This window comes from Neolamprologus brichardi, chromosome 11 (assembly GCF_056152115.1).
Source record: "Neolamprologus brichardi isolate AB-2024 chromosome 11, ASM5615211v1, whole genome shotgun sequence".
Classification (NCBI taxonomy): Eukaryota; Metazoa; Chordata; class Actinopteri; order Cichliformes; family Cichlidae; genus Neolamprologus; species Neolamprologus brichardi.
The window spans coordinates 19,866,739-19,882,605 of NC_142114.1; the positions used below are offsets into that span (position 1 = coordinate 19,866,739).

Below are 15,867 nucleotides of genomic sequence, written 5' to 3' on the forward strand. Positions count from 1 at the left end.
CATAAAGAAAATAATATATGAGAATTACTTCAATGTTGTGTTATTGCTAGAATTAAAATCGTGTGTGTGTGTGTGTGTGTGTGTGTGTGTGTGTGTGTGTGTGTGTGTGTGTGTGTGTGTGTAATGTACTCCAGTCTTTTCAAACATTTTCTGTATGTAAAAAAACAGTAAATGTTTATTAGTAACAGAAACATCAAAACTCTTACTCCTGTAAGAGTTTTAACATACCTGTCAAAAAAGATCAACATATTATGTCCTGTTTCTGGATAGTAGAAACACAGTTGTAGTGAAGGAGCACATGCAGAGTGTTGGTGTGACAGTGGAGGGTGGCATGAATTGGGTGAGATTGAGAAAGTTGGTATGCAATAATGAATACTTAAGAAGAAGAAGAAAAGAAGAAACAACCAGTCACAAGTACTCATATCTTTTCAAACATTTTCTGTCTTTATGAATTTGTTGTTGTCACAACCTGTAAAATCTAGGTGACCTAAACATTTAGACTTTGCACTGCTGATTTTGATCAACATAACAAAAAGAAAAAAGAAGAAGAAGAACAAATGACGTATGCATTGTATGCCAAACATCTCATGCATTTTCTGTTCTTCAAAAATTAGAAAATGTTATAAACAGAAACATTCAAATTCTTAGTTTAAGATTTTAATATGCCTGTCAAAAATTCTTTTGACTATTTCAGGACCTCACCCACTACAATTCCCACTCCAAAAACAACAGATGACAGGTAATCTTCTAAAACATTTTCTGTCTGTAAAATTGTGTTATTGTCAAAGCCTGTAAAATCTAGTGGACCTAATTATTTAGATTTTGCACTACTGATCAACATAACAAAACAAAAGAAGAACAAAAGAAGAATAAAAGATGCATGCATATCAATATTTGGGGCAGGATTTTAAACTTATGTCATTTTCACAAACGTGTCATATAATGCTTTGATCCTCACAGGACGTAACCTTATGTTGATTATGTCTGTGAAGTTTCTCAGTTTCTAGCCACCTCCACAGGACAAGACTCAGCTGTCCATCTGCATCTTAAGGATAAAGGACACTCTTTCGAGGATGCCAATGTTCACATTTTGGACAGAGAGGACAGATGGTTTGAAAGAGGAGTGAAAGAAGCCATCTATGTCCACTGTGAGCGACCATCTTTGAACAGAGGTGGTGGTTTACGACACCAACTCTCTGCCATCTATAATCCAGTTTTGAGATCCCTTCCCAGACGCCTTAACGCCCACTCACACCCTGCGCCATCTGACCTCAGGAATTCGCACGATAAGGTGGGGCCAGGTTTCACAATGAACTCACCCGAAACTCTGGCTGATTGGGACCCACACCCAGTTTCACACCTTGGCTCAGGCGATTAGAGGATCATCAGGGGGTCCTTTTGTCCCTCTGTGGGGGGATACTCCCACTAGGTTTATATCTGGGACTCTCCACTATTTGACCTTAGAACTGAAGAAGCTTCTCGTCTTCAACATCTTCAAGTAACTTAAAGAAGTCCAGATGCTTTTCTTTGCAAACTCCTTTGACTTATGTTGATTATATTTGATACTGCTGATGCTAATGTCAAAAATGTTTAATGGCATGCATTACTTGCATGGGGTAATAATCATTTTTGCAATGGCCAGTAGTAATAGTCAGGAGCCAACCAGAATGTTTGTAAGTCACTCTTGACATAGTAATTAATTGTTTTTAGTATAACATTATAGTATACCATTAATGGCAAGTTAGTGTATTATTTGCTGGAGCTTGCAGTAAACATAGATTTTCTCAACTTTACTACTCATCATAAGCTATCTGTACATCAATTATTTAATTAATACATATATTTATTATATATTTGCGTGGGTTCCCTCCGGGTACTCCGGCTTCCTCCCACCGTCCAAAGACATGCAGTTTGTGGGAATAGGTTAATTGGATAATCCAAATTGCCACTAGGTGTGAATGTGAGAGTGAATGTGAGTGCGAATGGTTGTCTGTCTCTGTGTGTTGGCCCTGCGACAGACTGGCGACCTGTCCAGGGTGTACCCCGCCTCTCGCCCTATGACAGCTGGGATAGGCTCCAGCGCCCCCCGCGACCCTGAAAAGGATAAGCGGAAGCGAATGGATGGATGGATGGATGGATGGATGGATTTATTTTTTGTTGTTGCAGCATTTTTGGCTTTTCGCCTGGTATGATGGCATCGCCTGTCCTCACCCTCCTTCTAGCACTGATGCTTTTGATACCTTGATGTGACGTGTATTTCATCTGCATCTGGACTATTGACATGGACAGCACCAATGACTTGGAAATGTATATCCATTCCTTTTTGATTTATTATAGAGATTTTTTGGGTGGTGGAACAGTTTTTTGGTGGAGTTTTTTTTTGTTTGTTTGTTTTTGTTTGTTTTTATAATAATCATTTGCAACAATATTTTTGTTTTGTGTTTGTTTTGTCCACAATAAAGAGAATAAAATAAAGCAAGTAAAAAGTTAAATGATACTACTTAAAATATATTATAGTCTTAAACTCCTTTAATATTTATGCAATGTACACTCCTATCATAATTCTGTTTACTGCAATTTCTAATCATGAGAAATCCATAGTTGTGAGAAAAAAATTCCTACTATGACTACTAGCCACAGTGTGCTTCTTGGATGTTAGTGTACTGATGTTTAACAAAAAACAAAATTAATAACCTTTAAAACGAAATAATTCTTGGTCCTCTGTTTTTTCAGTGTTACTTGGGTTTTAATAAGCAGATATCATTTGGAAGAATTGAACATAATTTATTGAGACAGAGCAATTAGATAATATATTTGGTGATTTAGAGTCCAATGACCCATCATGGCAGAATGGAATCCCAGTGGCAATAGAATTCAGGACAGGATAGTGAATTCAGGATAGAGACTGGTAGTGGTGATGGCGAAGATAGAGGCTTGGGTGGAGCTCTGTATGACTTAAGTAAGTTGGAGAGGATGTGGTGTTGGAGTCAAATTGTTAAATGTAGTCATTGTAGTACTTAAATTTGTAAGTCTTAGTTCAAACTATGTGATCAAAGAAATTCCTTTGTTTCTGTTCCCCTCCCCAGCCTGTTGAATGGTATAGTGAGGATGTTTTACTTCCTGCCCTTTATGTGCTCACCTGTGTTTGTATATGGTGAGACCGTTAGAGGGGTTAAGCCATATACAGGGTGGGGGAGATGACCCTTTTAGGAGCAAGAAGTCACACAAATGCACCCCCAAACACAAACACACACACACTCACGTGCATCTACACACACAGATTCTCTCTCTCTCTCACTCACATGCACACACACACACACACACACACACACACACACACACACACACACACACACACACACACACACACACACACACACACACACACACACAGTGCCTTATCTTTTGTAACCATAGGGTTTTTTTTACAATGAGTGTAAACTGTGTGTCACAGAATAAAAGGGCTGCAGGGGAAGCTGGTTCTTCGAAGTGGTCTGACACCGAGGGCAGAAGGGCTGCTCTGAGATCCTTCCCTTGCTAGCATGTGAAAAACGGTTGAGCTGTTCGTCTTGCTTTGTTAACGGGAATACGTTTCTGAACCAGCGGGGCTGCTGAAGTGCAGACCCAACACGTGGGTTGCATTAATAAGAGTCTGAAAGGGAGAATGAAAGAGCACTGAGATTTAAACCACAGAATGGAGGTTAATTAGTTAAAAAAGAGGAAAGGGGGGGTTGGCCAAGAAGATGATTGTGATGATTAGTGCAATGTCAGTTTTGAGTTTTATGTTTGTATTGAGCTGTTTACAAAGATATCATGCATGTATTCATTGTACTCATCATATGAAGTTTTTCTTCCTCATTAAAATGTTTCAGATAGAGCTGTTTCACACAAGGTTATGATAAAAAATAAATTATTCCTCCTTCAATTCTACGGTTTTACATATCACACACTGCTTCTGCAATTTACTTTAATGACCTTGCATATTATGTAATGTTTACTTTCAATTGAGGCTGCATTTAAATTATTTTAGAACCCGCTTTTTAATTTTTTAAATATGTCCTCATACATTAAACGTTAGAACGGAAAGATGATTTACTTTCCTTTTTACATAACTGTAGGAATGGAACATAGTGGCAGTAAGTTACGTTTAACTGCTGATAAAGATAACATGATTTTTATATAGTCCTCATACATAAACTTCTAGGAATAAATTTTTGAAATCTCTTCCCGTTTTGGTTCCTGTTCTATTCTTAAAACAGACCGTTGTTAGTTTTTAACAATAATTCTACTTTTAAACAATGACTGTAAAATGTAATGCATAAGGACCCCAAGGATATCAATGAAATGAGTTGCCAAACTAGTTCTATTAAAGAGTGGAAAAAGGACTCATCTAAAGTCTAAGGAGCTTGGAAAGAAAAGCATCTGGACTTCTTTAAGTTGCTTGAAGACGTTTCACCTCTCATTCGAGAAGCTTCTTCAGTTCTAGGGTGTTAAGGCATCTGGGAAGGGACCTCAAAATTTGATTATAGATGGCACACAGTTGGTGAAAACCAGCTCCTAAACCACCTCCTCTTTTCAAAGATGGCCGTTCATAGTGGACATAGATGGCTTCTTTTCGCTACTCTGTCAAACCTCTGTCCAAAATGAGAAGACTGGCATCCTCAAAAGAGTGACCTTTGTCCTTTAGATGCAGATGAACCGCAGAGTCTTGTCCCGTGAAGGCGGCTCTTCTATGTTGTACCATGCGTTTATGAAGTGGCTGTTTGGTGTCTCAAATGTAGAGGTCTGAGCATTCCTCACTACACTGTACAGCATACACTACATGGTTAAGTTTGTGTTTAGGAATTTTGTCTTTCGGACAAACCAGTTTTTGTCTGAGTGTGTGGCTGGGTTTGAAGTACACTGAGATGTTGTGCTTGGAGAAGACTCTCCTGAGTTTCCTGATTTTTTCTCTTTGTATGAATCCTAATTTAGTAAGTTGTGTACTGTGATGAGCAAGGTCCTTTATCCTGGTCTCCAGGAGGATGTGTAATGTTCACTGTTCTCTCTTGAGGACAAGGCAGTGAACTTCCATTAACTAGAGGAGTGAGATCTATTGAAAGAAAGAATTTAAAAAATATATACAGAGACTTGCATGCACTTCATGCATTTCTGTTGTAAAAGTTTCAAGTATTTAAGTTTAGCAATGAAAATATTTAAATTTGCCTTGTACACTGAAGATAAAAATGGTGCTCCCTCCCTTGAGGTAATCTCTGGATTGGATGTCTTCCAAAGATGCAAAATAATATCTACCATACAGGTTATTAGCATAGATGAGCTCATTGTTCAGCAAATTCCTGAGTCACGGCCATCAGTAGACTGCAGTGAAAGCCTGATTGATAGGAACCCTAACTCAAAGTTCCTTACAGCAGTGGAGGAAAAAGAAATAATGGATATTGTAAACATGTGTAAATACAAAACATCCACTGATTGTAACGACATTAACATGAAAATTGTCAAAAAGGTCATAGAAGGAATTCATAGAACCACTAAAATACATCTGCAGCTTATCATTTCAGACTGGAAAAGTTCCAAACAAAATGAAAATAGCTAAAGTTGTTAATTATTAAATTAATTATGTTAAACAACAGAACAGGAACCAAAATAGGAGTTATCTATTCCTTGAAGTTTTATCTATGAGGACATAATAAAAAATCATGTTATCCTTCCCACCAGTTGCACGTAACTTACTGCTAGTTGCAGTGACACTGGTGGTCCTGTGCTGGCCTATGTGTGGATTGCCTCTGGCAATCCTGATCTGGGCCACCAAAGGGCCATCATCCTTTGCGGTATGTGAGCCATGTGTAAGTTGTGTTCAGCCACGGGCCAGTTGTAGACACACTGCTGACCCTGTGCTGGCCCAGATGTCAGCCTGATGTGTACCTTAATCAAGCCATGTAATAACAAAATGTGCTGGAACATAATAGTGCAAAAGTAACTGTGACAGTGACATGAACTATGTCATATTTTGAACTATGACATAATTTCATAGTTCAAGCTTCTTTAGGAAGTGACTGTGATCAGCAAAGATATCCTAAATGTGGCAGATGTAGGTTGAACAAGAAACGTGATTATTAATGTTTTATAAAGAAACTGCTTTTCAAATGTAGCAGACCATATGGGAATACTGTAATCTATATCATGGTTTAATTGTGTGTCTTTGTGGGTTTGATAGACTTAATCCCTTATACTTTCCAAGTGACATCAGCCTAGCACTCACTCATTTTTAACGAGGTAGAGAAACTTCCTGTTAAAACTTATCTACAATTTCTACACTGAGCTCAGTGGTTATATGCATGGTATCTTCTTAAAAAAACATTGTTGCGTTTGAGGAAGTTCCTTATGTCTTCCCATATGTACAACATACTGTACATTCTTGCATGTAACAGTATGTTCCACCCCTATAGTTATGCGAAAATGAAAGTAAACCACCTTTCCATTCTAAGGTTTAATCTATTTAAAAAGCAAGGAAAATGCAGAAGCAGTGTATGATATGTAAAACTTTGGAATTGAAAGAGGAATAATTTTATTTTTATTATGAAACAGTCAGCTTTATCTGAACAAACTACTTCTCTCAGCAGCCAGTTGAGTTGTGGCTTTTTTCTATACGTACCTTCCAAATGCTTCAATGATCAGGGTTTGGAGTTTGAGGCAAACTTCCATTCAACTTCTAATATTTACTGTCGCAAGCTCCTTTGAGCGCTCAGTAAGGAAGACCTACCATGCATTGATGATACCATTCTTGAGCTTAGGGTTCTGAGCTGTGAAAAAGGTTTAGGCATTCAGGGTAGCAATGTTAAGTTGTACCACAGCTGCTTCTATGTTTTACACTTGTAGGTGCCAACCATCTAGTCCAGGGGTGTGAACTCCAGGCCTCGAGGGCCGGTGTCCCGCAGGTTTTAGATATCACCCTGTTTCAACACACCTGAATCAAATTATTAGTTCATTACCAGGCTTCCGGAGAACTTCAAGACATGTTGAGGTGATAATAGTAAAATGAGAATGTGATCAGTTATGTTTTCCCCATTTCTGGTATTTTCATCCACCTTTTGTTATTAGACATATGGGAATGCTTCACTGCAACATGTATTTTGGTGTGGCTGTGTGCCTTCGTGTGTTTGATAGACATAATGTCTGATAATGTTTTATAAATCCCAAGTGACATCAGCCCTACCTTGTTATGGTCTGATGTGCATAATTTGCTCATTCTAATGAGGTAGAGAAACTTCCTGTTAATAATTATCTACAATTTCCACATTTGTTCTAAGTGCAATGGTTGTATGCATGATATCTTTTTAAAAAGCTCATTACAAACATCAAACTCAATACTGACATTACAATAATCCAATCATCTTCTTGACCCCATTTGAGCTAATCAACCTCCACTCTGTGTGATTTAAATCTCAGAATGCTCTCCTCATTTATGCAAACCACTTTCTCCCCATCGTCACCTTGCCTGAGGTCCATTCAAGCTTCAATCTTCATCTTCACCACCTCAACTGTCTAGACCCTGGGGGATTCTTTCCTAAATCATATTGCCACTGAGATTCCATTCTGCCATGATGAGTCATTGGACTCTAAAACGCCAAATTAATTAATATCTCTATCTCAGTAAATCATTTTCAGTTCTTCCAAGTGATCTCTTCTTATTTACATTCAAGCAACACACACACAAAAAACAGAGGACCAAGAATGTTTTTGATTTAAAGGTTTTATTTTATGTTTTCTTAAACATCAGTACACCAACAACCAAGAAAGCACACTGTGGCTAATCATTGTAGTATATTTTTCCTCACTATATTTTAATAACGTCAAACTCATGTAGATTTCTTTGGTTTACTGCAATTTTCAATCACAAGAAATCTACATCTACTATCATATGATTAAAGACTTATATTAGTCAAATGGAGTTTTAAACTTAGATATAGATAGATATTTTACATACTTCTCATTTCACTTTTTGCTTGATTTATTTAGTTTTATTTTCTATATTGTGGAGAAAAAAACAAACAAACAAAAATATTGTTGCAAATGATTATTTTAAAAACAAAAACCACAATGAAAAGTTCCTCCACCAAAAAAACAAATCGCTATATTAGGAAAATCTATAATAAATGAAAAATGAATCAATACAGTAAAATAATAAACAATATCTAAAATGAATCTGGAAGTGTCATTGGTGCTGTCCATGTAACGAGTCCAGATGTGGATGATCAAGATCACATCAAGGCATCAAAAGCATCAGTGCTAGCAGGAGGGTGAGGACAGGAGAGGCCATCATACCAGGAGAGAAAGTGCTACTGCAGAAAGACAGGAATTAATTAAATAAGTCATGTACAGATAAGCTCCTGATAAGTACAGAAATTCTGAATTGATATCACTGCTTTTGTGTTTGTGCAAAATCTATGTGGGCTTCAAACTGCAACAAATGATGACTATTCTTAAACACAGCTTTTTGTGTTGAGCGCTATCATTGGTATAACATCTAAATTTTTCATGTCCACACACATTGTTATAAACAGAACATGTTTGAGAACATTTTTGTGTCTGGAATTGGAATTGTGGTGGGTGAGATCTTGTAAACATCAAAGCATTTCTTAACAGGTATGTTAAAACTTTTTAGCGTTAGTTTTAGTGTTTCTGTTTGAAAGAAACACTTTCTATTTATTAAAAATCAGGAAATGTTTGAGAACATTGCAGTACCTGCCATCTGTTGTGTATGAGGTAGGAATTGAGGTGGTTGAGATCCTGTAAAAGTTAAAGCATTTTTGGAGTAAATTAAAACTTGTTAGAGTTTCACCTGCATTAACTTTTACATCTAGCAACGACACTTATTCTTGCGAGGTGCTCAAAAATGCATGAGAAAATCGTAGTATCTCTCATCATATGTCATATATATTGTTTCAAATGACATGTTGTATCTTCACATGAATTGTAATTTAATAATATGTCCTACTGTGATGAGCAGTTTCCTTTATCCTGGTCTCCAGGAGGATGTGTAATTTTTACTGTTCTTACTTGAGGACATGGCAGTGAACTTCCATTAACTAGAGGTGTGAGATCTATTGGAATAAAGAAATTAAAATAATCATAGAAAACTTAATTTTGATGTTGTGTGAAATGATTCAAATGTTTCATACATTTCTGTTGTAAAAGTTTCAAGTAATTGTACTTGAAACTTAAAATATAAGTTTAGGAATTAAATTATTTTAATTTGCCTTGTACACTGAAGATAAAAATGGCACTCCCTCCTTTGAGGTAATCTCTGGATTGGATGTCTTCCAAAGATGCAAAATATCTACCATACAGGTTATTAACATAGATGGTCTCATTGTTCTCATCAACAATTTGAGTTCCAACATCACGAGGTTTGCCCCAAGCAGGTACACCTGTTTATAGAAAGCATATGTAACATAGTGTTTAATAATTTAGTTAGTAGAATTTTTTTAAGCATTACTTCATGTTTCTGCAAACGTACCAGTGGAGGTGAGCAGATTTGGGTCAGTGGTGAGACTCGTTTGCCTTGACATTTGTAGCTGGATGTTGGGGTTCTGATCCACCATTTGGACAGTAAATTGCCTTTGTGGGCAAGGCCATTGCAGCTGGTCATCATAGACACCAGAGACAAGTTGCACATATACTCCAAAATCTGTCTGGCGGAGATATAATGCTACCCGGTAAGCATAGCCCTCACTGGAATACTGGCGTGGGCTATATATCAGGGCCGGAGTATGAGTACTGTTCCAAAATCTCTCAAAATTATTAATCTGCCAGGTTCCATCTGGACACTCAAGCTCTGACAGATTGATGTCATCAATAGAGAAGCCACCTGTAGAGTTTCCTGCTCCTTTACGAACCTCAAACTCCACCTGGAACTGCTTGGTGGCATTTAGAGGAACATGGTGGAGAGTCCAGCGAGATGTTGGTGGACCTGGAAGGAGAATTTTTGGAGTAATAGGTGGATGTGAGGTATGTCTTCATGACAAAATGTGAAACATTTATACTTTCTCTGGAGAAAATCATCATAAATAATCACGCAAATGATTCATTACCACTGATCTGTCCCATGAGGTAGCGACTTCCTGTGGAGTCCCATTTATCTTGAAACTCTCTTATCCAGATGTTAAGTTCATCTGTCTGGCTCCCATTGTTGTAATAGTAGAACTGCAGACACTGGACACGACACTTCCTCTGGGGACTCATCCTCTTTGTCTCCAGCCAGGCTGAGTCTCCCTTCTGACCTGATTCTGTGCTAGCATACATGAAGTAACCTGCATCCTGACCTACAACACAGTTCAAAATTATCTTACATCAGATCTTTAAGTCTTAAGTATCAAAAGTATTTATTATTATCTCTGGCAGCTTACTTTTGATGTTAGTAATGCTGAGGTGGAAAACTAGATTTTTCCATTTAAAATGGTAAATGGCCTGTATTTGTATAGCGGTTTTACTAGTCCCCTCTAGGGACCCCAAAGCACTTTACACACCCAGTCATCCACCCCTTCACACACACATTTACACACTGGTGGAGGCAGCTACAGTTGTAGCCACAGCTGCCCTGGGGCAGACTGACAGAAGCGAGGCTGCCATATCGCGCCTTTCTGGCCAACACCAGTAGGTGGTAGGTGAAGTGTTTTGCCCAAGGACACAACGACTGAGACTCTCCGAGCCGGGGCTTGAACTGGCAACCTTCTGATTACAAGGCGAACTCCCAACTCTCGAGCCACGATCGTAATAAAAACTGCAATAAAAAAAAGGAATATTTGAAACCTTACCTTGACCACCATTTCCACTGGGTAGATTGGTGTGGTCTGAGCTGGGACCACCATAAACACCAGTTACCATTTCCCAGCCATTGCCACTCTTTGAACAGCGGTTCATTTGACACATGGTCCCATTAGTAAAGCCACAGTACATCTTAAAGGCAATGGATGAGCCTGTAGAGATGAATTAAAAGTGCAAGGGTTTTTTTTTCCAAGGAAGATTGGAGGGAAAAGGCAAAATTGTCAACTCACAAAACTGTAGTCATCTCAAGTGAGTGAATTGTTTCGGTGTGAGCAATTTTCTACACACATTCAGCACTTTTAGGCTTAGTTAATTGTTTACAATGAGCAACAGAAAGTTGATCTTTGGAGTACCCATGATATTGCTGAAATTGCAGCCTGACACATAGCAATCCCGGCATGTTGATTTTTGTATGAATTAAACAAATAGAGTGGGATTATTTGCTGATTATAAATTGACCATAGGTGCGAATATGAGCATGGTTGTCTGTTTAAATTATTTTCAAATCATAATTGTGACTTTTCTTAAAACAAATAGACTTGATCATTGTGCCAGTTCAAAAAATGATCATAACAGATATTTTGGAATTCAATAATATATAAATTTATCATTTATCATGAATACAAGTAAAAAACCCCAGTAAAGAGCCCTACTAAGTTTAAATGCACATAGTAACTCTAAAAACAATGTAAAAACTATTTACAAATGTTAAGTGTAACAAAGAAAACGGTTACTTTCTATTGGTTAAGAGCAAAATATTCTCATGGTGTTCTTAGTAACTTTAACCAATAATCCTGGAGTATTCCTAAAACTGGATGCTGGTCCCCATAACCTTTGAGCACTTACTGCATTTGTAGAGTAGATTCAGCTCCTGAACATCACTAGTACTCATTTCCACTCGTTGACCAATAAGATTCTGGAATTTGGGGTCTTTGGTGATAATTGTAGATCCATTGCCATTGGTGAAATCATTGTTGCCATAGTGCATCACGGACAAATAGTCATATGGGACTCCGTGGATGGTGCTCTCATCACTGCCGACTATTCTAAAATTATGCTTGTAAACTATAAAAATTATATATAAAAGCCAAACATCAGATACAGTACACTTAACTGAAAAAATTTTGATAACATGAGAGAAGGTCAAATCATAAAAGGAAATATTTTGTATACTCACTATAGTGATTTTATTGATTTTATGACTCTATCTCAAATTATTAAATAGTTATGATTTTATTTTAACAATTTCAGAGTGGTTATTATATTTTTGCAGACTGCTTTATACAGCTTTAAGATAAGTATTTGAATAGAAATAGCGAACAAAGACATTAACATTGTTATAATTAGTATATGTGTTAACCAAACCTTCTAGGATGTTTTCAAAGTTAATCGTCACATAATCATCTCTGTCATATCTGGACTGTTCATGGTAGAAGCCAAGAGCATGAAGGAACTCATGTTCAACAATGCCAATGTAACCACAGCCTATTCCAATGGAGAGTTTCTGTCCATTGGAAAATCTTCGTCCAATGTATGACCAACATCTGAAATTAAAGGCAGAACACTGATGAATATTTGTCCTATAACTGGTTATGTATTCTGTAATTTATTTAGCGTAATCTATAAAATCACAATTAAATAAATTAGAGAACAAAAACATAACCATTCTTAAAAATTTCACAGTATTCATCTTGTTCTTTTGTTAGAACTATATATCCAGGGGTGCACATACAGTGGCTTGCAAAAGTATTCGGCCCCCTTGAAATTTTCCACATTTTGTCACATTACAGCCACAAACATGAATCAATTTTATTGGAATTCCACGTGAAAGACCAATACAAAGTGGTGTACACGTGAGAAGTGGAACAAAAATCATACATGATTCCAAACATTTTTTACAAATAAATAACTGCAAAGTGGGGTGTGCGTAATTATTCAGCCCCCTGAGTCAATACTACAAAAAGATTTCCCAAGCCTTGAACATCCCACGGAGCACTGTTCAAGCAATCATTCAGAAATGGAAGGAGTATGGCACAACTGTAAACCTACCAAGACAAGGCTGTCCACCTAAACTCACAGGCCGAACAACGAGAGCGCTGATCAGAAATGCAGCCAAGAGGCCCATGGTGACTCTGGACGAGCTGCAGAGATCTACAGCTCAGGTAGGGGAATCTGTCCATAGGACAACTATTAGTCGTGCACTGCACAAAGTTGGGCTTTGTGGAAGAGTGGCAAGAAGAAAGCCATTGTTAACAGAAAACCATAAGAAGTCCCATTTGCAGTTTGCCACAAGCCATGTGGGGAACACAGCAAACATGTGGAAGAAGATGCTCTGGTCAGATGATGGAAATGGAACTTTGTGGCCAAAATGCAAAACGCTATGTGTGGCGGAAAACTAACACTGCACATCACTCTGAACACACCATCCCCACTGTCAAATATGGTGGTGGCAGCATCATGCTCTGGGGGTGCTTCTCTTCAGCAGGGACAGGGAAGCCGGTCAGAGTTGATGGGAAGATGGATGGAGCATGTTTGGAATCATGTATGATTTTTGTTCCACTTCTCACGTGTACACCACTTTGTATTTGTCTTTCACGTGGAATTCCAATAAAATTGATTCATGTTTGTGGCTTTAATGTGACAAAATGTGGAAAAAGTGGTTGCAGAAGGTGAGATGGCTTCAAACAAATGATGAATGCACAGAGATGTGGTGCAGAATATCCCATGAAAAACAGTAAAGCCAGTGCCTTGAAAAACAGTGAAAAACAGTGCCTTTTATATTATATAAAAGGCACTGTTTTTTTCCGCTAGAGTGGAAACTAGCGGCACCACTTTTCCAAGAATACACGCTTCTTTTGCGGTTCGGACTCCTTCTGACATTTCTTTGGAGGTGGAGGGACACCAAAGTAATTGCTTAAAGGAGCTTGCTTCTTCGACATCTTTAAGAGTTCTAAACAAATGTCTGCCCTCCTCCAGAAAATCTTATGCACGCAAATGTGTGTTGCAACTTCTTATCTGGTGCATGTCTTTGATATTGACAGCGTATGCGCACCTGCGGACTTATGTGCACCCCTGTATATATCACAAATTAAACTAAAAGAACAAAAAATCTAATTGAAAAATCAGCATAGTCATTTTTAGAATATTTATGCTAATTGCGGCTAAGTAGGACAACAACAACAAAGAGCAGAAAAAAACATACCCATTTAACTGTTTGACAGAAATGTAATAGTCCTCAGAGTCCCTTGGTTTGAAGTCAATGCATGATTTCAATCTGAACTGGTCAAATGCTCTCAGAATGACTCCTTTAGAATTAATGTCTACCGTTGTTGTGTTATAGAGATTAAAAGAAAAGAAGAAGATATTTTAGACAACCAATAAAGGTCCTTTGCCTTGCCCATGCATTTTGCTCTAAGGCGCTAAAGCATACAGTTATAAACATTTTTTCCGGTTTTAGCAAAGGCGTGGGTGGTTACTTTGCATAACTGGATGATACAAAACTATTCCATTAAAGTAGCTCTGTGCACTCGCATATGCTGCTGTTTTTTGTTTTGTTTTTTTTCATTATGTGGCTTCTATGTGTAAAAAGAGTCCAGCTGACATGGAAAAAATGCATTTTCCGGTATGACATCACAAAGATGTGTTCCCATAGGAATAAAGAAATAAAGATTTCTTTCAGGCGTATTTGTAAGAAAACACATATTTACCAAGGTCATTATTTAAGAGGTAGGGGACTGGAGGTGTCCATAGGATGCTTTCATTAATGATGGTACTCCTCTGCTTGCCTATTGGCTAAAGTATAAGAAACATGTATATTGTGACATAATGCAGTAAGTTACTATGCACACAGATGTTTTTAGAATAAATACATTTTTATCTTCATAACAAAGACTCACCTCCAAAATATCATCATGTAAAAATTCTAAAATACAATTTAAAAAATGAGAAACAAGTCAAGTCATATTCAAGTACAGTTGCATGAAGCCAAAAGAACAAAAATCTCCTTATAAAAAGGTTTAGTTATAAGTAGATGTTGAACTTTACCCTTGTTTATTTCAGGAATGTCCTTTTCTTCACCAACATCTACAAAAACAGATGAGGCACTTTTGTATACAGTTTTTTTTAATATTTAAAAAAAAAAGAAAATTTCATCAAATGATGTGGAAAATTAAAAAATTAGAACTTACCCACTATTTCTAGTCCATTCTGTAAAAATATCAACGTAGTATTAAAATAAATGTTCCATCATTTAACATATTTTATGTAGTACTGTGAATGTATTTTTTTGTTTTTTCTTTTGTTTTTTCTTTTTTTTACATTTTAAGCTTTGATAGAAAACACACACTATACTTGTTGGTCAACATGCAAAATTAAAACTTTTTTTTTTTGAAAAAACAAAATCATTGTTTGTAGCTGATATTTAATATTCAATATTATTGTCAAAGATCTTCATTACAAAACAAACCAGACAAATAATAAAAAAAAATCTCTTTAAGTTCTCTTTGCATATTGATATTCACGATTTCTGAAATATCACTATGCAACTAATCACTTACTAGGTTTAAGGAGAATGCTTCAGAAATTGCCATGATCACAAAAATAAAAGCACATCCTTCCATCCTCATGGTGCGTCTTTGATGAAACTTAAGTCAATAGATTAGAGAGATTCTACCAAGAATGAGGAAAAGCAATCACAAAATTAAAAAAATATATAAATATTAAAGATTTATATATATCAAACTTTATGTTTGTTCTTATAGAAATATGAAACCTGTCTTTACCTTGTGCCACTCTTGTCTCTTACTCATCTGCATGAGAAGTTGTGCCTGTGACAGGAGTGTTAGAACCAGTTTTATACCACTAAAGCTACGTGCTTGACACATCAGGGAGTCATGCATATTCTATCTAGATTTGGTCCTGCTTTAGCCCACATCATCATTTCCTGTTATCTGATGTCTGTGACATTAACAAATCATGAGTATTTGCATTACTTAAAGACATTCCACTTCACACCTAGTTTTTACCAGGAAAACATGAACAACA

General features: G+C 37.0%; 1 protein-coding gene across 2 annotated transcripts; it reads right to left on the reverse strand.

Moving 5' to 3' along the window:
• Positions 1–8,263: 8,263 nt before the first annotated feature.
• On the reverse strand, positions 8,264–15,449 carry LOC102777341 (meprin A subunit beta-like). Of its 2 annotated transcripts, XM_087848296.1 has the most exons (16): positions 15,381–15,449; positions 15,012–15,030; positions 14,869–14,907; positions 14,721–14,746; positions 14,532–14,616; positions 14,027–14,144; positions 12,190–12,368; positions 11,671–11,889; positions 10,815–10,976; positions 10,092–10,322; positions 9,518–9,970; positions 9,258–9,428; positions 8,996–9,101; positions 8,733–8,787; positions 8,565–8,614; positions 8,264–8,336 (listed from the first exon to the last, which is right to left on the reverse strand). In XM_087848296.1, exons 1-16 carry the CDS (start codon positions 15,447–15,449, stop codon positions 8,264–8,266), a joined length of 2,055 nt encoding a protein of 684 aa, XP_087704422.1. The 2 variants fall into 2 exon arrangements, with proteins under 2 accessions (XP_087704422.1, XP_087704423.1); XM_087848297.1 differs by lacking the exon at positions 8,565–8,614 and having other exon boundaries at positions 8,264–8,339; positions 8,743–8,787; positions 10,824–10,976.
• Positions 15,450–15,867: the final 418 nt, after the last annotated feature.